General features: G+C 37.3%; 1 protein-coding gene and 1 pseudogene across 3 annotated transcripts in view; both read right to left on the bottom strand.

Annotated features, from left to right (window-relative positions):
- WNK3 (WNK lysine deficient protein kinase 3) overlaps nucleotides 1-22533 on the bottom strand; it is a 178672-nt gene that overhangs the window by 36250 nt on the left and 119889 nt on the right. For both annotated transcript variants that reach the window (XM_081042030.1, XM_081042031.1), the window contains exons 11-16: nucleotides 8061-8125; nucleotides 4887-5034; nucleotides 3431-3547; nucleotides 2225-2380; nucleotides 2092-2143; nucleotides 43-177 (exon numbers count right to left, since the gene is read on the bottom strand). In XM_081042030.1, the coding sequence (XP_080898156.1) occupies nucleotides 43-177; nucleotides 2092-2143; nucleotides 2225-2380; nucleotides 3431-3547; nucleotides 4887-5034; nucleotides 8061-8125 (673 nt within the window). The remainder of the gene's footprint in view (nucleotides 1-42; nucleotides 178-2091; nucleotides 2144-2224; nucleotides 2381-3430; nucleotides 3548-4886; nucleotides 5035-8060; nucleotides 8126-22533) is intronic.
- On the bottom strand, nucleotides 8970-9494 carry LOC308494338 (ferritin light chain-like; annotated as a pseudogene). The gene has a single exon. The product of its transcript is annotated as a ferritin light chain-like (transcript).

Genomic DNA, 22533 nt, shown 5'->3' with positions numbered 1-22533 from the left:
TCATACAAGTCTGGACAAAGCTAGCAGAGAATGAACACTTACTAGGAAGTGGACGTAGCCCAAGCATTGTAGGCATGGACTGCTGAAGTGAAGGAGACTGAGCCTCACGGTTTCTTATTGTTTGATTGATACAGAATCGCCACCGACCAACTGGGGATGACTGAGGAGCAGATTCAGCTGTAAAAAGAATTAGCCAAATTTAATATGCTAAGCAATTGTCAATATGTTTACCTTATTAATTAAGAAAACCAGGTTAAAACACCAATTTGTCTTGTATCTCCATTTCCAACAGCACTAGGATATGTGTAATTTATAAGAACAGACCTCCTGACCGTGCAGATACTCTAAAGAACAAAGCACAAGACGTGTTTAGAGAAGAATTTTAGATTCTACGGAAACAAACATTGCATCAATAGCAACAAGAAGCAGGGCACTTTAGGGGGGTGGAAATGGAAAGCAATTTTACCACGAAAACCTACGTTTCCTGGTTTGTATCCTGACTATGGTGGTGTTTACACAAATCTATACGAGTATTAACATTTACAGAACTAAATAAGTCAGACGGAGAAAGACAAATACCATATGATCTTACTTATACGTGGAATCTAAAGAACAGAATAAACGAGCAAACAAAACAGACAGACTCGTAGGTACAGAGAAAAAAACTAATGGTTGCTAGATTGGACAGGGGTGGGGATGAGGGAGAAGGTGAGGGGATTAGAAAGTACAAATTGGTAGCCACAATGTAGCCATAGGGATATGAAAGACAGTTTGGGGAATACAATCAATAAAGTTGTAAAGATTTTGTAAGGTGTCAGATGGGCACTTGACTTGTTAGGGAGACCATTCATGGACAGTCTAGATGGCTGACCACTGTGCTGTACACCTGAAGCTGAGTAATACTGAATGTCAACTATAATTAAATATATATATATATATATGTATATATATGTATATATATACATATATATATATATATATACAGTCACAGGATATGGAGTACAGCACAGGGAATAGAGTCAATGGAATTCTAACAGCTACATGCGATGACAGAGGGGCAGTAGATTTTGGGAGAGGGGCTATCACTTTGAGAGGGGTGTAAATGTCTAACTAGTACGTTGCTTTGTACACCTGAAACTAATAAAAAAAATTTCTTAATTAAAAAATAAAATTTACAGAACTATACACCAGAAGAAAAAGAAGTCAATTTTACTGTATGACAACTTAAAAAATAAAGTAAAATACGCCCCTACATCTTTACTCCTATTTCGTAAACATATTCAAGTAAGTAAATTTCTTTTAAACTTTACCCTAGTTTGTCACACAGAAATCTGCTCAGACTCCTACCAATGAGAAAAAGAAGATAAGGAAGACCTTGGCATTCTAACACAAACTAAATTTCAGGGTAATGATATCTGGTTCCAGGACTCCCACACCACATGTTGTTTCTTCATGTCATTATAATTGCTTTCGAGGTCCTCATTTGTCTATGGCTCTTCTCCCACTCCTAGATACTCTAAATATACCCATGACCAGAGCTGAGAAGAATGGAGAGATAAAGTCGTCAGAAAAGAAAAAGGACCTCATTTTTAGTCCCTGGAAGCTTCTCTGGTATCTGATTTACAAAAACTTAGTGATAAGAGCAAGCAGGAGCATATCACTGGTGAATGAAATCAAGATATGAATGACTATTAAAACGTGAGACAAACTTAGAACATAACGATTTTGGTTAAGAAAGTTTCTGTCCATCTCATGATGGGGTGGGGCAGGGGGAAGAACTTACCAGTTAAGTTCAAACAGTAAAGCCGTTAAAGGTCATCAGTACTGTGACTGCATTTCTGGTAACATACCATGCGACAACTCAGAAATAAATCAATCAGATAAAGTACCAACACTTAGAAGAAATTTGGAGAATGATTTTACTTCTTATCCTTCTTTCATCGGGGCTATGACGTCCTTTCAAAGTGTGGGAAAGCCTACATTAACAATTCCTTTATTGGCTAACATCTTTCCCAATGAAGATGTGTAAATTAAAGTTTCCAAATGTCTTGCTTCAAAAGCCAAATGGTAAATTTTATTAAATATACTTACTGCTGGTTTGAGTGGATGCAGAATTTATCTGTACTTGTTCAGATGATCCTGTCTAAATTAAAAATGAATAGATAAATAAAGAAGTTCCTGATACATATCAGAGAAGACCTATTTACTAAACAATTGCTCTTACTTGGCTACTGTTGGATTCCACGGTAACAGAGTCAACTCCAGCGGCTCTTTCTGCAGCAGAGTGGACATGAAGGATCTCCTGAGCTTGACCTACGATAGCCCTCAATTCTTCTACAAATTTGTCTTTCTCACTTTCCAGCACAAAGTTATCTTCGACCTGTCCAAAAGTAAAAGTCTGTTTATGAGAATGAATTTAGTTTGTTCAAAATTATAATATTGTATCAATGGTGATTACCCTAAAGAAAAATAAATTAAAATTAACTATTTAGAGCCAAATGCCATAACAAAGTTAACAAAGACCCGGGGGAAAATGCCATATAATGCATTGAATTATTATTTCTATTTTGAGACCATTGACATTTGTCAGATTGGCACTATCTACCAAAAAAGAAGCTAGCATTTTAAAAACTATCTGACATTCTCTAAATAATCGTTTCAGTAACATAACAGAGGTAATGTTTATATTTAAAACTGCATGTCCAAAGCAAAAAGTTTTTAAATCACAAAATGAAGCATCTCGAAAGATAAAGATAAACACAAAGAATGGCCAGGAGACAGTTCAGAAGATACTAGTATGTTAAACAAGAGGCAGAACTGACAAATTTTTTAACTTTTAAAATGTTCGATTCTGCTTGGCCGGGAATGTATAACCAAAGAAAATTGGCAGAAATAAAAGCATTATGAACTCTTCCTGTCACCCGAGCCTATCCCCATTTTTTAAAAAGGGAAAAATGATAACTTAAGCCTAACAATTCAAAGAAAATATGAAAACTAAATGAAATGACGAACATTACTTGAACACCTATATACAAGATGTTGTATCAGTAGGTAACAAATCAGAATTAGCCAGGGAATTCTACAAACTATTGATGCGTAGGCCTCACCTCCAAAGATTCTGTTTTAATGAGGGACCCAGGGAAATGTTTTTCAAAAGCTTTTCAGGTGATTCTAACATGCCGTCAGGCATAAGAACCACTGGACTAGATCATCTACTAATGAAACCCCCTCATATTTTGCAGATAAATACATTGAAACCACAGGAGGTGCAGTTAACTTCTTGATCATAACCAATTTAGCTCTGCACAAATTTTAAAAACTTACAGTACCCTAAAAAACCATGGCTCTGAATGAATGAGGGGGAGAGTTAGACAGGAGAAAAGAGACAGGAAACACTAAAGGGAAAATCATTTGGTTTTATTGTACTTACCATATAGTCTGCAATGTCCTCTGGTGAATCACCATCAACATCGAACTTGAAAGTGACCATTTTGTTATTGTGTGTCTCCAGTTGACATTCCACCATGTTGTCTCCAGAGGTTGACACCTGGGAACAAACATTTCACCACCAGTTTAAGAGTCAATCACTATCTTCTCTTTGCAAATGGTGCAGGGAACATTTAGATGAGCTCACATATAATACATGGGAAATACGGTTTAAATTGTTCAGAATCTTAAAAGATTGTTTTTCCCTTGGTGAAATACTGCCTAAATAACCATTCTATGACACATGTAAGGCTCAAATAACTTGGCAAAAAATAAGTTACAAATGCAATCCTGTGGGGAAGAAAAGGAAACATAACTTTTATAAAATGGGAAAAAAAAGTTGTAATAGTCACTATAGCTATCTGCTAAGCAAAGATCTAAATTCGGTGATTCATTTCCAAAATTCTCTTAATCCCACAAATAGACTCTTCAATCAGAAGAAAATGCACTGCTAATGGAAATGTAAACTGGCCCAACCTTTCTGGACAGTGATCTAGCAACATGTAATTTTCATACTCTTTGACCCACTAATTCTACTTCTAGGACTCTAACATAAGGAAATAATCAGGGATATGTACAAAGATTTGTGCTCAAGGGTGTTTGCTGCAAAGATGGAGATGGACAGACAGACATAAAGAGAGAGAAAGACAGAGTTAGAAAAAAGACAGACTGGCAGAAAGAGACAGAAAGAAAGAAACAACCTAAATGAAGAACAACAGGACTGATTAAATTATTATATCTCTATAAAAGGGCCTATCTAAGACAGCCATTTGAAATGTTATTGAAAAATTAATTAACGACACAGTAAAGTGTACGTAAGTTTTTGAAAAGGCAAGATACAAAATTATACATAAGGTTTAGCATCCATCTGAAACCTATACTATACTGGCTAGAGAGATATGGGGTTTACAGTCTGATCTGGATTCAGATCTAACTCTGGCTTGCTAGTTGATGTCCTTAGGCAAATTACTTTACCTCTCTAATCCTCATTTGTAAAGATGAATATACTATCCCCTATCAAACAAGGTTATTAAAGGATTAAATGATACAACTAATGTATAATATCTAGGGTGTCTACCATGAAATCATTCAATAAACTTTCACTACTATTACTAGTACTATTACAATCTCAATGTAAAATACTACACATGCATACAGAAAAAGAGATGAAACAAACTAAAACTTTAACAGGAACTATCTCTGAGAGTACAAGTGATTTTTATTTTCTTCTTTACACTCTCCCTATATTGCCTAAGTTTAACAAGTAATACATAATACTCTTATCAGAAATTTTTTTTTAATGGAGGAAAAGTTAATTTAGAGAGTTTTACAATACATCACCCCACCCCCGACCCCCAAACTCCTACACTCACTTAAACGAACCACATTTGCACACTGACCTGAAGGACAGTAAGCTGGAATTTAGTCCCCTTCTCCGGTCGAGGACAGGAAGTTCTTCTCTGTTTGATCCGATCTTGTTTGCCATTTCCACTTGGGTTATCAGGGGTACTGGTGCTTTCCTTCACAGCTGCCACATCATGATGTAAACTAGTAATTAAAAACACAGAAGCAACTTCTATTCAATTTTTCAGAGCAGAAATTATTCCGTGATTCTCAGAGCCCAGTATTTAACCCAAATCAGAGTTAGCATTTGAAATCCCTTCACGGCTAGAATCATTCCATCCTGAAGATAAAATTTGAAGAAAAACTCCCAATTCTAAAATCATAAACAATGAATTTAAAGAAAATAAATAAGTAGAACAATATCTTTTTAAAAGTTATGATTGCACAGCTTTGTGAATGTATATTTCATACAGGATGGAATGATGCTAAAAACCATTGAATTGTTTACTTCAAATGGGTGAATTTAATGGTATGTGAATTATGTCTCAATAAAGCTGTTTAAGTTATGAAAAACTGAGGTCACATTGTATTTATTTGGCAAACATCTTCTCACAGTAAAGAAAGTGAAAAGTAAAACACTCTCAGTGATGGGCCTCTGGGGAACCTTTTATCAGATCAATTTTATCTGGTTTTTTGGGGTTTCTTATTAATATGTTCAAATAAACATCCTAGAAATCAAGTCTTACTCAAAATATACTTTTTGATGTAATGAACTCAATAGGGGATAGACAGATCAGGTGTGGGAGACAGGAATAGTGCAGGAGGCAGAACAAGAAATGAAAATGTGATATATATTATGCAATGGAATATTATCTGGCCAAGAAAAGTAATGAAATTTCAGCATTTGTGACAAAATGCATGGATTTTGAGGGCATTATGCTAAGTGAGTAAGTCAGAAAAAGAAAAACAAATACCACATAATCTAACTTACATGTGGAATCTAAAAAAAAAAAGAAATGCTCATAGACACAGAGAACAGATTGGTGGTTGCCAGAAGTAGGGAGCAGAGGGGTGGTGGTAGGAGTTTGGCAAAATGGGTGAAGAGAGTCAAAGGCACAAACTTCCAGTTACAAAATAAATAAGTCACGGGAATATAATGTATAGCATGCTGACTATAGTTAATAGAACTGTACTGTACATTTCAAAGTTGCTAAGAGAGTAGGTTGAAAAGTTCTCATCACAAGAAAAAAAAATCTGTAACTGTGAGGTGATGGATGTTAACCAGACTTACTGTGGTAATAATTTCACAATATACACAAATGTCAAATCATTATGTGGTGTACTGAAAATAATATAAAGTTGTATGTTAGTTATACTTCCATATCAATCAATTAATCAAATTCACCACAATTTTGGTTAAAAAATGAATCATGTGAAAAAGGTTGAACATAACTAATTCTAACTTCTTGTATTTTGCAAGTTCAAATCAATATGAGAATGAAAGAGCAGACTAACTTTCAGTTTATCTGTGTCAAGGGAATTTTTCAGTCTTTAATACGTTTGAAGATCTTTCAATAAATACAAAAATTCCAATAAACACATTTGAAACTTAAATAAGAGCTGTGAGCACCAAAAATATACATATTTAATTAATTTGTAGGTAAAGTCCTCCTAAAAACTACTCATGAAGTAGCTGTATTAAGATATATAAGGAGAAATAAAAAAACCTCCTAAAATTTTTTCTATGTCCATGTGAAAAAAAGATTTTGCATCAATACAAGTGGTAGAAGATGCATTAATACGGCTTTAGTTTTTTAATTTTTAATACACAGAGAAATTCCAATAACAAATAACCCCTTCAGAGGATAAATAGGATGCAATTTAGTCAATGGGGCTATATCATTCAACTGCAGAGTTACCTTAAAACACTACTTTAGGGTTTGGGACAAGATGGCAGAAACTCAACTCTCCCTGTTCCTCCCCTCTAAGTACAACTAGAAAATCTGGAAATAATACAGTAGACAATCACGGGAGGGTAAAAAGATGAAGGCAGACTGTCTGGGGACTTCCCTGGACTTAAGAAAAAACATAGCAGCTTGGCGTCTCCTTCTTACCCACCCAATGACAGAAGACAGTCCAGGCTTATTGTCTCCTGACTCCCGGCCCAAAGGCAAAGGCAGTCAAAGTCTAGTGGCCTCTTAACCCCCAACCCAGTGGCAGAAGGTGGTTCAGGTGAGCCCTTTCCTCCCTTAATGATGCTGGCGGGAGCTCCACCAGTAGCAAGTGGCCTGGAAAGCTGGCCTGGGGCAGCAGGCCTAGAGAAGTGCTCTCCCACCCCTCCATCCAGCGGTGGGGCCCAGTGGTATTAGGTAAACCAAGCAGACCAGAATCATACTATAAGGACTCTGAAAACTCAATTGTCACTAGAACAGGGTGACGGCCTGAAAACATACAGTATTTGAATAGCATCCAGAGTCTTCTAACATAATATTCAAAATGTCCAGGAAACAAATGAAAATTCCTTGTCATACCAAAACCCAGGAAAATGACAATTTGAATTCAAAAAGAAAATCAATAGATGCCAATGCCAGGATGAATCAAATATTGAAATTAACTGACAAGGATTTTAAAGCAGCCATCATCAAAATGCATCAATAAGCAATTATAAATACTCTTGAAGCAAATGAAAAAACAAAAGAAATCTCATAAAATAGAAGATATTAGAAAAGAACCAAATGGAAATTATAGAATTCAAAGTACAATCATAGAAATAAACAACTTAATGAATGAGCTCAGTAGCAGAGTAAATAAGACACATGAATAAATCAGTGAACTTGAACACAGAACAATAGGAATTATACAATCTGCACAACATAGAGGAAAATATTAGTTTATAAGTACCAAATAATATATGTCTAGTTATAATTTATTTCTTTAGATTAGCTGGAATTCTACTCTAAATTACATTATTTCTTGCTTCCTTTTTTAACACTTATGAGCCTGTTTTAGGAACAGAATGCTATAATAATGAGAACAAGAAAATGGTCAATAATTTCACAATACATACGATCTTTACTAAAAAGGTAAAAATAATAGCTATTTTTATTGAACATACACATAAATACAAGAACACAGAAGTGTCTCTAGTCAAGACACACTAAACCCCTAATGAATGCAAATAATTCAACATACCCTTATCGGTTTCATGGTATCAATTTGAAGATACTCACCTTCGAACTAAATCTGGTTTTAGAAGAGTTGCTTGTTGTTCAACTCCAACTGGTTGGGAGACAGGCTGTAAATAGTACAGAAAGAAAACTTGTTATGATAACAGCAAACTTTAAGCTAAAGATGCAAACTGCCACTATTTCAGAAAACATACTTGTTACATTTCATATTTTGGACCTCACAAACCAGGTAGAATATCTACATTATTAAATGTCTATATCAATCCTATTGTTGATTTTACTACCAAAAATAAAGAAAAATAAAATGTAACAGTACTCATATTCACCAAGATTTTTCATTAAGAAAAGATAGCATTGTTTTATACGCTTTTGTGTTATTTTTCAGTGGAGAACATTGACATACAACTTCCAGTCCTGATTCTAAAACTACTACTAAAAGGAAGAGTTGCTACCATTACACAAACTGATAAATGAATGACTCAAGCTTTATCATATTGTGTTGTCTTTCTCTTTCTCACTCTCTTTTCACAAAACTACTGCCAACTATCCCTCTGGCATTAGTACCAACAGCTGCAATACTGACTCCTAGAAGAAAAGTTTGAGCACTCTAAAAAAGGTAAATGCCAACCCCACTGGAAAACAACTTTAAATATTTATCTAATCCATCCTATATACTGCCACTGGTGACAGTAGAATGACCTTAAAATTCAAATCTACCAAAATCGATCACTTCCCTAACCAGTTTAAATCCCCAACGATGGCTCCTTATCTTCTACAAGGTTTTTTTCTTTAGCTACAAAAAGCTTTACTGTTTCAGTTTGGTTCACGGCATGGGAGAGGGCTCCAGGGTGGTTAGAAGGCTGTCTAGTGGTTACAGGGAGAGGCTCAGATAGAAGCTCAACACAGGGGGATGTAGAGGAGCCGCTTAAAGGTGCTGGGCTCCAAAGGCTCCTAGTCATGCTTGAGGGTGAGCCTTTAGAAGAGATAGTCGCCCAGCCCAGCCTGGGGACCGGTCATCCTGCAGAGGTTAGTCAGGTGGTCTCCCATCTTGATGAGTTGCACCTCCTCATCTAGGAAGTGGCTCTCCAGGAAATCACAGAGATGGAGGTCTGTGTGGGCAGAACCCAGGGTATGCAGATACAAAAGGGCCTGGTTCAGGTTCTTCTCCATGACCATGGCGGATTCCATGGCTTCCTGAGTTTTATTCTATGCATCTTGGGAAGGCTTCTGCACATCCTGGAAGAAGGCATGGCTGCCACACTGGTATTACAACTTCAAAAGACATTCAGTGACTTCTTGCTTCTCTTGAACCAACTTGTGAAAAAAGTGACCCACACCCACCAGAGTTGCGTTCTTGCAGTTGAAATAGAAGCCCAGAGAGAGGTAGGTGTAGGAGGCCCACAGGTTCAGGTTTACCAGGAGGCTGATGGCAACCTCCACCTTGGTGGACTAATTGTGGTGAACTTGGGAGCTCATGGTTGCTCAACAATAAGGAGATAAGCTCAAAAAATGGTGTTGGCTGCTCTTGGAGACCAAGGATGAATAAGATGCTTCTTAAGGTGATGACTAGAAAAGAGGTTGGAGGATGTTTGGAGGCTGAAAGAAGGGGCATCCCTGGGTCTATTCCATCCAAACACTATTGAAGCAAGAGACAGATCCGGAGGCCAGCCGAGGGCACTGCCAAGGTTAAGTTCCAGTGGACAACAAATAAAGTCATCAGTTAACCAGTCCCTGCCTTATTCTCTAGCCTCTTCTCTGCTTGAAGCCACAGTGAACTCAAGCTCCTCTGAGTGAGTTGGACTTTCCCATATACTGTGACTCTGCGTATATTCCTTCATCTCCCTGGACTATCTGAACTCCTACTCAGTCCTGTCCATTTAGCAAATATCTGAAAGAGAATTCCTACATAAAAGAAGCCTCTATTACAGTGGGCTCCAGAAAAACCAGCAAAATCGCACTGGGGACTCTTTAAGGAACCTATACCTTAGCTCATATCATGGTTTCTAAACTGAAAAGGATGAAGGTTCCTTGGAGAAATGGCTGATTCCAGCACTGGGGCAAGGAAAGTACAAGATGAGCCTGGATCATCTTTATGCCAAAAAATAAAAAAATGCTTCAAGAATGATGAAAACATATCAAAAGCAAAGAGGAGACAGGTTGAAGGGTTCCCACTTCCCAAATATGGGACAATTTGGGCATCAAAATAAATAATGATAGTAACAGAATATAACCCATTCAATAAAATAAGTATCCAATTTCGGTCAAGATTGTGGAGTAGATACATGCTGTGCTTGCCTTCTCTCATGACCACATCAAAATTAAAACTAAACTACAGAACAACCATCATTGAGAATCACCTAAACTCTAGCGGAATTGAAGCTTAAGGACAATTAAGGACATTCAGAAGAAGCCACCTCAACACTGGTAGGAGGAGCAGACACATGGAACGAGCTTGCACCTGTAATGGTCTGACACCGTGTAAGAACATTAAAAATCAGGAGGGATGTATCAGCTGCAGAGGTCACTCCAAGAGGAGTGAGGGGTCCCAGCCCTGTACCAAGGTTCCCCAGCCCAGGGTTCCAAAGCCGGGGAGAAAAGTTGCCACACTTCTGGCTGGGAAAACAAGTAGAGATGGTGGCTGAGTGAGACGAGAGAGGCTGGAGTCCAAGACGCTCCTCTTAAAGGGCCCACACATGGATTCACTTGCTGACGGACTCACTCACTATAAGCTTCACTGCTGGGGCAGCAGTTGAAAGGCATCACGGACATACAAAGAAGAACTGAATTGTCTGGTTTCAGAGCAAGGGCTTCAGGAAAGCTTTCTCCCAGACAGAAGTGCCGGTGGAAGCCAAAGTTTCTTTGTTGAGCCCTCCCCTCTCCAGCGAGCAAAGCAGGTGACTGCCATATCTGGCTCTCCAACTACCTGGCTAACACCGTTCCTGCACCTTGCCCTGGTGATTCCTGAGAGCCCACCACACCCAACTTGTGGACCCACCCAAGCCACTTCCCATGGTTTCCCGTACAAACGACCTATCCTGGCTTACACTACAGACATTGCTAAAATCTCTTAAAGGTTCACAAAACCCAAACAAGCAGCATCTGGCTTCAGTATGCCCCGTACCTCTAGCTGAGCAGCCCTAAGCCCAGCACTAGCGACAGGAGCCTCGGTTGGTGGCCTAGCCTCTTGACATACCTCCAAGCCAAGGGTGGGTGGCGACCATCTGCGGATTACTTTGTGACTCATTCCAGGTGGCCCAGGGCAGGGTACAGGCTGTGGCTAAACTTGGCCTCAGATGGGGCCTCATCCCAGGACAGCCTGGGGATGGCAACACTGGGTGGCTGCCTTGAGACTGAGCTGGAGCATCACCTGGCCACCTCGAAAGACGACGCACCCAAAGGGAAGACTAGGCAGGCAACAGAGCCCTGTTAAAGCAAATTCTGTTGTGTAGGGTCAGCCCGTGCACAACAGTTCCTCCACTGTAGTAATGGCCAGTCCTCACAACCAATCAACCCAAGGGTCAATCCTTCCCACTGATGTGCAAACAGCAGCCAAAGTTCAACTACAACAGAAGGGCACACACAACCCACACAAGAGACATACCTGGTACACCTGCCACTGCTGACTGTGGAGACTGCGCCACTGAGCACCACAGCACACCTGTTACATGAGGTCATTACTACAGCAAGCCTGGGAGGCAGAGAAGTCCTACCTAATACATAGAAACAAACATAGGGAGACAAAGAAACATGTCCCAAATAAAGGAACAGGACAAAGCTCCAGAAAAAGAACTAAACAATATGGAGACAAGCAATCTAACAGGCACAGAGTTCAAAACAGTGGTTAGAAGGATTCTCAATGATCTCAGGGAGAATTTCAACAAATACACAAGAAACATATAAATGGAGATAACAAAACATATGAAAGAACCAGTCAGAAATGAAGAATACAATAACCAAAATCAAGAACACATTAGAGGGAATCAACCGATTAGATGAAGCAGAGGATTGAATCAGCTATTTAGAAGACAAGGTAGCAGAAAACACCCAATCAGAGCAGCAAAAGAAAAAAGAATCCAAAACAATGAAGACAGTTTAAGTGGCCTCTGGGACAACATCAAGCATACCAAATTCACCATAAGGAGAAGAGAGAGAGCAAGGAATTGAAAACCTATATGAAGAAATAATGATGGAAAACTTCCTTAACCTTGCAAAGGAAATAGACATACAAGCCCAAGAAGCAATTAGAGTGCCAAACAAGACAAACCCAAAATGCCCACAGCAAGACACATCATAATTAAAATGCCAAAGGTTAAAGACAAAGAAAGAATCTTAAAAGTAGCAAGAGAAAAGCAGTTAGTTACCTACAAGGGAGCTCCCATTAGACTGTCAGCTGATTTCACAACAGAACCTTTACAGGCCAGAAGGGATTGGCAGGAAATATTCAACATGATCAAAAGCTAGTACCTACAACTAAGATGACTCTATCTAGCAAAGCTATCATTTAGAATCGAAGAACAGATAAAGAGCTTCCGAGACAAGAAAAGACTAAAGGAGTTCATCACCACAAAACCCGTATCACAAAGAATCTTAGAGGGGCTTCTTTAAGATGGAAAAAAAAAAAGATATAAAGCATGAATAATGAAATGGCAATAACTACATATCTATCAAAATTACTTTCAATGTAAATGGCTTTAAGTGCTCCAACCACAAATTGGGTGGCTGAATGGATAAGAACACCCTTAACACATGCTGCCTATAAGAGACTCACTTCAGATTGAAAGAACTCACAGACTCAAAGTAAACAGATGAGGAAGAAAATATTTCATGAAAATGAAAAAAAAAAAAAAAAAGCTGTGGTAGCAATACTTATACCAGACAAAATAGACTTTAAAACAAATGCTATATAACAAGAGGCAAAGCAAGACCCAGTAATCCCACTTCTGAGTATTTATCCTAAAGAAACCCAATCTACTTTGAGTGGACATGTTCATTGCAACATTGTTTGCAATGGCCAAGATGTGAAGGTAGCTTAGGTGTCCATCGAAGGAAGAAAGGATAAAGAGGAGGTGATACAGGTATACAATGGAATATTGTTGGGCCATGGAAGGGAATGGGTTCTTGCCATCTACGGCGGCGTGGATGGACCTGGACGGTATTGTGCTGAGTGGAGGATGTCACACAGAGAAACACAGATGCAATGTGATTTCGCTTATATGTGGAATCTAAAGAATAAAATAAATAAAACAGAAACAGACTCATAGATACAGAAAACATTTTGATGGTTGCCAGATGGAAGGGGGAAATGGGGGGTGGGTGAAAAGGGGAAGAGATTAAGAAGTACAAATTGGTAGTTACAAAATAGTCATGGGGATTTAAAATAATGCATAAGGAATATAGTCAGTGATATGGCAATAACTATGAACAGTGCCAGGTGGGTACTAGACTAGTAGGGCGAACACTTCTTAAATTATGTAAATGTCTAACCACTATGCTGTACACCTGAAATAAATATGAAATAACACTGAATGTCAACTATAATTGAAAATTTTAAAAAGGAAAAGAGGAATGAATGATAGGTTCAAATTCCAGGTATAAAACAAATAAGTCATGGGGAGGTAATATACAGCACAGGGAATATAGTCAATAATATTGCGATAGTGTGGTACAGTGTCAGATGGTTGCTGGACTTACGGTGATCACTACTTTAGGTATATAAAATGATAACTGTGATGCCCACCTGAAACTAATATAATATTGTGTGTTAGCTATATTTTAAAAAAAATTTAACAAGAATCCATGAGGTCATATTGATATGAATAAATAAATAAAAGAAAGCTCCTACAATACATAGTCACGTAATAAACAAAAGGAATGATGAAGTTAGAAAATCATCAATGGATAATAAAACTAGTGGGTAAATTTGGTTGAGGAACAGAGTATTTACATAGTTTCAAAATATCTCCCCACAGATTACTTATTAACTACAAAAGCAAAAATGGTCAGTTTACAGTAAAAGAACTTGGTGGCCTCACCTTAACCAAGTAATCAAATTTATCTTCAGCAATATTGGTACAGATTGACATCACATACTTCCTAACATGAAACAATGTGCAAAGAAAACAGCATCGCTTAAATGGTATTCCTGACAAAAATGCATGATCTGAATCTGCACAAGAAGAAACTTCAAACAAACTCAAATTCAACAATATTCTACAAAATAACTGACCTTTATTCTTCAAAAATGTCAATGCTATGAAAGACAAAGAAAGGTAGGGAAATCTTTCCAGATAAAAGGAGATGAAAGAGACAAACAGCATAAATAAAGGTTGTGTGTGATCTTCTATTAGATCCAGGATCAAGGAGACAAGTTGCCATTAAGGACATTATTTGGATAATTGGTGAAATATTAACATCGACAATAAATTAAATAGCAGCATTATATTCATGAGAAAATCCCTGGATTTGGTCATCGTACTGCGGTTAAGAAAATGTTCTTATACAGGAGTATTTAGGGGTAAAAGGGTATTGTGTTTGCAATTAGCTCTCCCATGCTGCAGAGGGAATATCTTATGTGGACAAATAGTGGATGGATGAATGGATGGATGGACAGGCCGACCGACCAACTGATGGACCATTATCCAGTAATGTCTTTTATCATGTCCCCCTTTATCATATATGTTTAATGTCTGACTCCAAGGACTCTATGACTTGGATTCTATCTTTGTATTCTCAGTGCTTCTTAGCACAGTGCCTAACACATCTTAGGCTTCCAATAAATGTTTGAAGGTAGAAAGAAATAAAAAAGCGGTGAGATAAGAAGAAAGGTTGTGCCATAAAAATGTTTGTAATCCAGGTCCAGCCTGGTGGCTCAGGCGGTTAGAGCTCCATGCTCCTAACTCTGAAGGCTGCCACTTCGATTCCCACATGGGCCAGTGGGCTCTCAACCACAAGGTTGCCAGTTCAATTCCTCGAGTCCTGCAAGGGATTGTGGGCTTTGCCCCCTGCAACCAAGATTGAACACGGCACCATGAGCTGAGCTGCCTCCCAGATGGCTCAGTTGGTTGGAGCACGGGCTCTCAACCACAAGGTTGCCAGTTCGATTCCTCGACTCCCGCAAGGGATGGTGGGCTGTGCCCACTGCAACCAGAAAATGGCAACTGGACCTGGAGCTGAGCTACGCCCTCCACAACTAAGACTGAAAGGACAACAACTTGACTTGGAAAAAAAGGCCTGAAAGTACACACTGTTCCCCGATAAAGTCCTGTTCCCCTTCCCCAATAAAATCTTTTTTAAAAAATGTTCGTGATCCAATATTACCAATCCTGGACACATCAATCTGAAAGAAATAATACAAAGCAATAAAAAAGTACATAGTATAAAGTTTGTTTCATAGTTAATGTTCAATAAATGGTAGCTATCTCTGTGTTTTTATTTTGATATTATACATAATAAAAACTGGTAGCGAATTACTTGTCCAGGAATAGGAGCAGAATTAGGTAAATATGAATACTTACTGCATTACTGTGGGACCTTTGAAAACAAATCATGAGGGCCAGGTAAAGGCAGGGAAAGTTACTTAAAACTTAACGAAAAAAGCAGAATAGAAAACTGTGTGTATATAATAATAACCACTTATGCATATGATAAAAACCTGGAATACTATAACAAATATGATAATCACTGCCATGGTGAGGAAATGGCATTCTAGGTGGATTTTTCCCCATTTCCCTACTTTTTATAATGTTACTACATGCATTTTATAACTTAAAACTTGCAAAGGATAGCAAATACTAATCATACAGGAAAATAGGTACTTTTGTAAACCACTGGTGGGATTATAAACTGGACAGACCTTACGGAAGGGTAATTTGACAAGTCTTAAAAATGTCTAGCTATTCCATTTCTAGAAATTTATCCCAAAGTAATAATTAAGAGTGCATACAAAGATTTAACCATAAGAAGGTTCCTTCCAGCATGGGATATAGTTGCAAACAGCAAAAAATAAAATAAAATAAAATAAAATAAATCAGATACTTGTTTCCTTTACATGCTCCATTAAATAAATAATGGTAATCCATACTATAGGATATTATTCAGCATTTAAAACTGTGCTAAAGCATGTAAAATAGTGTTATAAGCGAAAAAAGATTATAAAGAGTTTGTACAGTATGGTTACAATAAAATTGCATGCATGTATAAGCATATAAAATGGTCTGGAAGAATATATACCAAGGTGTTAAACAAGTTTATCTATATTCATCTTGCTTTGCTAATAGGAAAAAACATATTTAACTTTGTATACAGATTTATCAACACTCAAATGTGGTAATCTCAGGGCAGGGCCCTATTATTTTAATACACAACATTATAGTAGTCTTAGACAAAAGGAAAAATGAAACATTTCACTAAATTTGAAATACATCTATAAAAATGGCCCTACATCTATCTATTTGTAAATGTTAGTTTTGAAACTCCTTGAAATATTGTGACAGAACTTGATTTGAAACTATCATACAAAAAGGCAGATGAATCAAACCATTAGCCATGATTCTGAGGGCCAACACAAAGTAGCATTAATAAACCTGTTAATAATTACAAGTGGTTACAAAATATAATTCCAGGTTGTTGTCATAACAACTATGTTTTGTTTCTCTTAATACATAGGCTTTGCTTTGCCTCCAGATTTCTGCATCGGAACAGCCTGTTACTGCTCTATCTTGCTAGGACTCACCACAATTCTTTTAACATTTGTTTAATACAAACATTTGCTATGTTGCCTACATTTTGTTTAATCTTCCGTGTATAAGCAAAAGAAATCTCTGGTATTTGCTCTCAATATTTTAACAATGAGTATAGTGAAGAGCTAACTACCTAATCTATTAATTAGAAGCTAATCTAATTTGTCCAGAAAAATACCTTAGCATGGGTTGACTAGATTGCAGGAGGAAATAGAAGGCAGGAAATGGTATGTGGTGCTCATCTCTTTCCCACTCCTACCTTCAAATCCAAATGAAAGATAGCCACCAATCCCTTTTCCTAAATAAGACCCTGATATCTGGATACTTGAGACCTTAATAACTTGCTAGCAAAGTTTAATAAAACTAAAGTACCTCTGGACACTTGCAAACTGAGGATGAGGCCAAAATGAGAAGCAAAACTAGGCCTGGATTCCATGGGACACACCATTCTCTCCCCTCTATCTTGACACTTAAAACTGTCTCTTGAATTTGTTTCTAGATCTTTCTCAGCTATGATACTGTGAGCTCCTGAAGGGAAGAGACTGTCTCTGTAAGATTTATCACAATATTCCCAGTGCCTAACCAATACCTAAAATAGAACTGCTGCTCAATAATGTTTTTCACAATTGTAATGTTCTCATTTTTATTAGTTTTTATTTTTATTATAGCAATAAAACAACCACTATTTATTGAACGTTTAATTAAGTGTTGCACACCTTCTATGCATTATTTAACAAATTCAAGCCTTACAACAACTCTAAGTGGTAGGTACTGTTACCTTCATTTTACCAATGAGGAAGCTGAGGCTGTAAGTGATGGAGACAAAATTTGAGTCAGTAAAAAAAAATGAATGAATGGATAAACGACTCCAAAGAGTATTGAAGAGCAGAGACCCCCTGTGCACACCAGAGGGGCTTTTCTGTTAGTCTTTGTTACTTCCCAGCACTTCTTTCTCCTTTGCTTATATCACCATTACTTGCCCTCGTCCCATCAGTGGTTCACAAGCCTGGATGTACTTTATAATCTCAAGGGAAAGAGAGGAGGGATGGAAAAACGGAAAAGGGAAGAAAAATAGGGGGGGGGGGCGGGAGAAAAGAAAATCCAAGTTCGTGTACAACATTCCAGAGATTCTTATTCAATTATTCTGCAGTGAAGGAGACCTATAAAACTGGGAAGTATTTTTAAACATTTCATAAACTGCCTTATTGTATCATCAACAATACAAAACACGTCTCTCCCATGAAGTGCTTTAAAAAATAGTTGAGCACTTATTACATGCCAGGCATTTCTCACACAGATCTCATCTAATCCCAGTAAGCTTACAAGACGGACATTTTTTCTGACAGAAAAGTTGAATAATTGTTCCGTGAAAAATCGTATGTCCACCACCCACAGTCTACAGCATTTTTCTATGTTTGCATTATTATGTACATCCATCAATCCACATTACTTCTCATGCATTTCAAAGTAAGTTGCAAATGCAATAGTCATTTTAAAATTTCATTTTATAAATTAAAAGAACCAAAGCTAAAATAAATTAAATACCCTCCCTCAAATCACACAACAAATTCAAAGAGCCAGAGTTCAAACTCATGTCTAACTAAAGATACAAATTGGTTCAAGCCTATATGTATGCTGTATATACTGATTAACAGTAAAAATGTTGCTTATTTAAAGACAATTATCACTGTGCATGATGCTCATTTCCATGTTTTTATATTAATAAAGACCCCTTCATCTATAAAGTCATTGTTTATCTAAGCCCAATTCTTAGCCAAACCTAGATTCTAAATGATAGATTTACCCTAAGAAATAACTGACTCACGGTGCAGTTCCTTGCATAGACTCACATCACAACACGCAGGCTATTAAACAGGCAGAACAGAAGATGAAAATACACCAGCACCACAAATACTGACAGACAAGAGGGAAAGAAACTAGGAAGAAGTTTCATCAATTATAAGGCAGGTAGAACTGGATTGAGGAATAAAAATTTACCTGGGTTTCACTCCAAGACCTCCCTAGGGATCACTTCATGAAAGGGAACCTAACAGGAAGGAGACTTATACTTCATACTTTTCCCCTAATATCTGCCTTCAGTTGAGTTGTCAAGGGTCTGTACCAATGAGCAAAGTGATCAGGCACTGCTTTTGTGTCAGCCCTCCGAGCTTTCTACAGCTATTTGTTTTAATTGGGGAATATTGTGTGTTTCTCCAGAGCTCAAAAGCTCCAAGTCCAGTCCTCATTTTCAATCTTTAGTTCCAGGGGGCGCAACCCACCATCCCATGCGGGAATTGAACCAGCAACCTTGTTGAGAGCTCGCGCTCTAACCAACTGAGCCATCCGGCCGCCCCTGTTTTTATTTTTTAATGGCAGGAGTGAAAATGTATATTGGAGGTGAAAAAGAAGGGACTCACTGAGCCATTTGGCATTCTGGGAGGTAGAGTCCCTACAAATAAAGCCAAGTCAGCAAAGGTGCAGGAAGGAAAAAGTTTAGTGGCCATGCATATTGGAGATTATAGTCTTTAATATATTTGATTACTACAAGCATTAGAGAACTCATTATGGGGAGTCAATCATGTCTCAGCACAGAAGAACTACAGTAGATCAATGACCACTTAGACACGGAAAGTGTACATCTCCTTGTCCTCAAGCTGTAGATCTATGAAAGGATTTAATCATCACCCAAGAGGACAAAAGAAGTGAAAGAAAATCAACATGAAGTCAAAAAGTTGGGTAGGGGAGTCCAGATCCTATAGGGCCTTCAGACCTTTAAGTACAATATTGTGACTTTTACTGTGAGTGAGATGGGCAATGGTAGGTTTTGGGTAGGGTTGAGACATGAATCTGACATTTTAAAGGAACCACTCTGCTTCCTATAATGAGAATAAGGTTGTAAAGGAGCAAAGGCAGAAGGAAAAACAACTAGGAGGCTAATGTAACTATTCAAGTAAGAGATTAGACTAGTAATTTAAAAGTGAAAATAATTTAAAAAAACAAAATTGCAGAGAGAAAAATATTAGACTAGCATGATAATGGTGAAGGTGATGAGAAGTAGTCAGGGAGCAGATATATTTTAAAGGAAAAGCCAAAATACTTTCAGATAATTTGAAGTGAGGTATGAGAGAAAGAGAATATAAGATGACCACAGATATATGGCTTGAGTGACAGGAAAGATAGAGTTGCCATTTGCTGAGATGGGGACAACAGTGAAAAGGATTGGGGTGGTGATGGGAGAAGAATGCAAAAAAAAAAGTGTTTCATATTCAAATGTCCATTATACAATCAAGTGAAGACACTGGGTGTATACTGGAGAAACATGGCCAAACAAAAACAAAAATTAGTTACTAGAACACAAAGTCAAAAGCAAACTGGGCTGGAGGTATCAGTGTGAAATTCTTTCTTTCTCTCTCTCCCTCCCTCCCTCCCTCTTTCTTTCTGTCTACTGAGTAAGCAACCCTAGAAGCTATGACTCACAAGGAGCAACAAACACACACAACATCCAGAGTTTGATCTCTACATTACTTTCCCCACTAAAAGGAATCAGACTTCATGGACAAATGACTGATTCCAGAGCTGAGGCAGGGGAAGCTCAAAATTAGCCTGGAATATTTTTCTGTGCCAAAAAATAAGGAAGTGCTCCAAGAATAATGAGTATATATCAAAAGGACACAAGAGCCACCTTGAATGGGCATCCATTAGCCAAATCTGGGGCAATTTCACCATCAAAATAAATAATGATAATATTATATCACAACCTGGTAAACAAAATAAGGCTTCATGAGTCCATACCAACAGACAGATATAAATAAATAAAGGAGAAGGGTCAACTAATAAGTATAAGGAGGAATGATGAACTTTGAACACAATCTACAGATACTAAAACTAATGGTGAAAGTTTTGATGAGGAAAGGGATATTTACATAGTCTCAAAATATATGCCTACAAATAACTTGTAAATCATAAGGGGGGGGGAATGGAAACTTTATAGTGCAAAGGCCTTGCAGGCCCTACTTAGACTAAGTAAAAATTAACATCACCAATATTGGGACAAACTGGAATGGCTCCTAATAAGAATACAATGTCGCTTACATGGTATTCCTACCAAAACAGGATGATTTGAATCTAGTCATGAGAAAACCAAACAAACCCAAATTGAGGGGCATTCTACAAAAAACTGGCCTCTGCTTTTCAACATTGTCAAGAAAAGCAAAGAAAGGCTAAATAATTGTTTGAGATTAAAGCAGACTAAACAAAGAGACGAACAACCCAATAAAAACGATTTCACCAGGCACTTCACAAATGATATTGGAATCTCTAATAATTACATGAAAAGATGTTCAACATTATTACTTATCAGGGAAACGCAAGTTAAAACCACAATATATCACATCACATCCCTCGGAGTGGCTAAAATTTAAAAGACCAACAATACTAAGTGCTTATAAGGATGTCGAGTAACTGGAACTCTCATACATTGTTGGTGGAAATGTATTTTGGCACAACTGCTTTGGAAAACTTTCCGGCATTATTTAGTATAGCTAAACATACCTTTATCCTGGGACCCAGCAATCCCACTTCTAGGTACATACTCAAGAGAAACGGGCACATGTGTCCACCAAAAAAAATTCATGAACATTCACAGCGGCTTTATTCTTAAGAACCAAAAACTGGAACTTAATGTTCATCAGCAAGAGAACGGATAAGTAAGTTGTGGTATAGTCTACAATAGAACAATTCACAACAAAAAAACAAAAAGAAAAAGAAAAAAACAAACGAATTACTGATACATGTAACAATGGGGATGAATCTCAGGGAACCCGCTAGGGAGCTGGAAATGTTCTGTATTCTCATTTGCATTTCATGGAGGAATACATATGTGAAAACTCATCAAGCTGCACATTTAAGATTAGGTACTTTAATGTATATATGCCTTATATGTGTCAATAAGAAATAATTTTTTTTAAAAGTTGGTATGAATCAATTCTAATAAAATAAATACTGAAAATGTGTTTGTGTACATGTTTGTATAGAAAAATGCCTGGAAAACTTTAAAGGTTTTATTTCTGAGACGTAGAATAACAGATAATTTGAACTTTCTTTATACTGTTCTGTAATTTCAAAAAGTGTAAGTCATTTTTTAAAAGCTATTTTCACTGGAGGAAATAAATTATCCATACCAAGACATATAAAAGATGTATAGCAAGTTTTTCACTTATGAGGATAAAGAATGCCACCTATAAGCACTTAGGAAGAAAAAGAAACCAAAACTCGGACGGGCTTTAGGCTTCTCTGCTGCAGCATTAACTATAGCTTCAGATGGGTACTGGAGCTATCAGGGGACCACTTCATAAATTATCTAAATGTCTAACCACTACACCATACACCTGAAACTAATATAAAATAATATTGAATGTGAACTATAATTTAAAAAATAATCACCGGGATATAAAGTACAACATAGGGAATGTAGTCAATAATATTGTAATAACGATACACACAGTGTCAGATGAGTCATAGACTTATTGGGATTATCACTTCATGAGGTATATAAATGTCTAATCACTATGTTGTTTTGTACATCTGAAACTAATGAAAAAAAGAGAAGTCAACAGGACAAATTATCTTGTAGAAGAAAATGTTGTAAACTGGTATTTATTCTACCCAGCCAAATTAACTTCATTTGTGAATGTAAGTGAAAGGTCAGTTTCAGATACCCAAAGAATCAAAAATAGCACTCTTTTTTTTTTATAGTTTTATTTTATTTTATTTCATTT

Source organism: Rhinolophus hipposideros (genome assembly GCF_964194185.1).
Source record: "Rhinolophus hipposideros genome assembly, chromosome: X".
Classification (NCBI taxonomy): domain Eukaryota; kingdom Metazoa; phylum Chordata; class Mammalia; order Chiroptera; family Rhinolophidae; genus Rhinolophus; species Rhinolophus hipposideros.
Note: the sequence above shows the minus strand (reverse complement) of the source record. Positions and strands in the feature narration are given on the sequence as shown.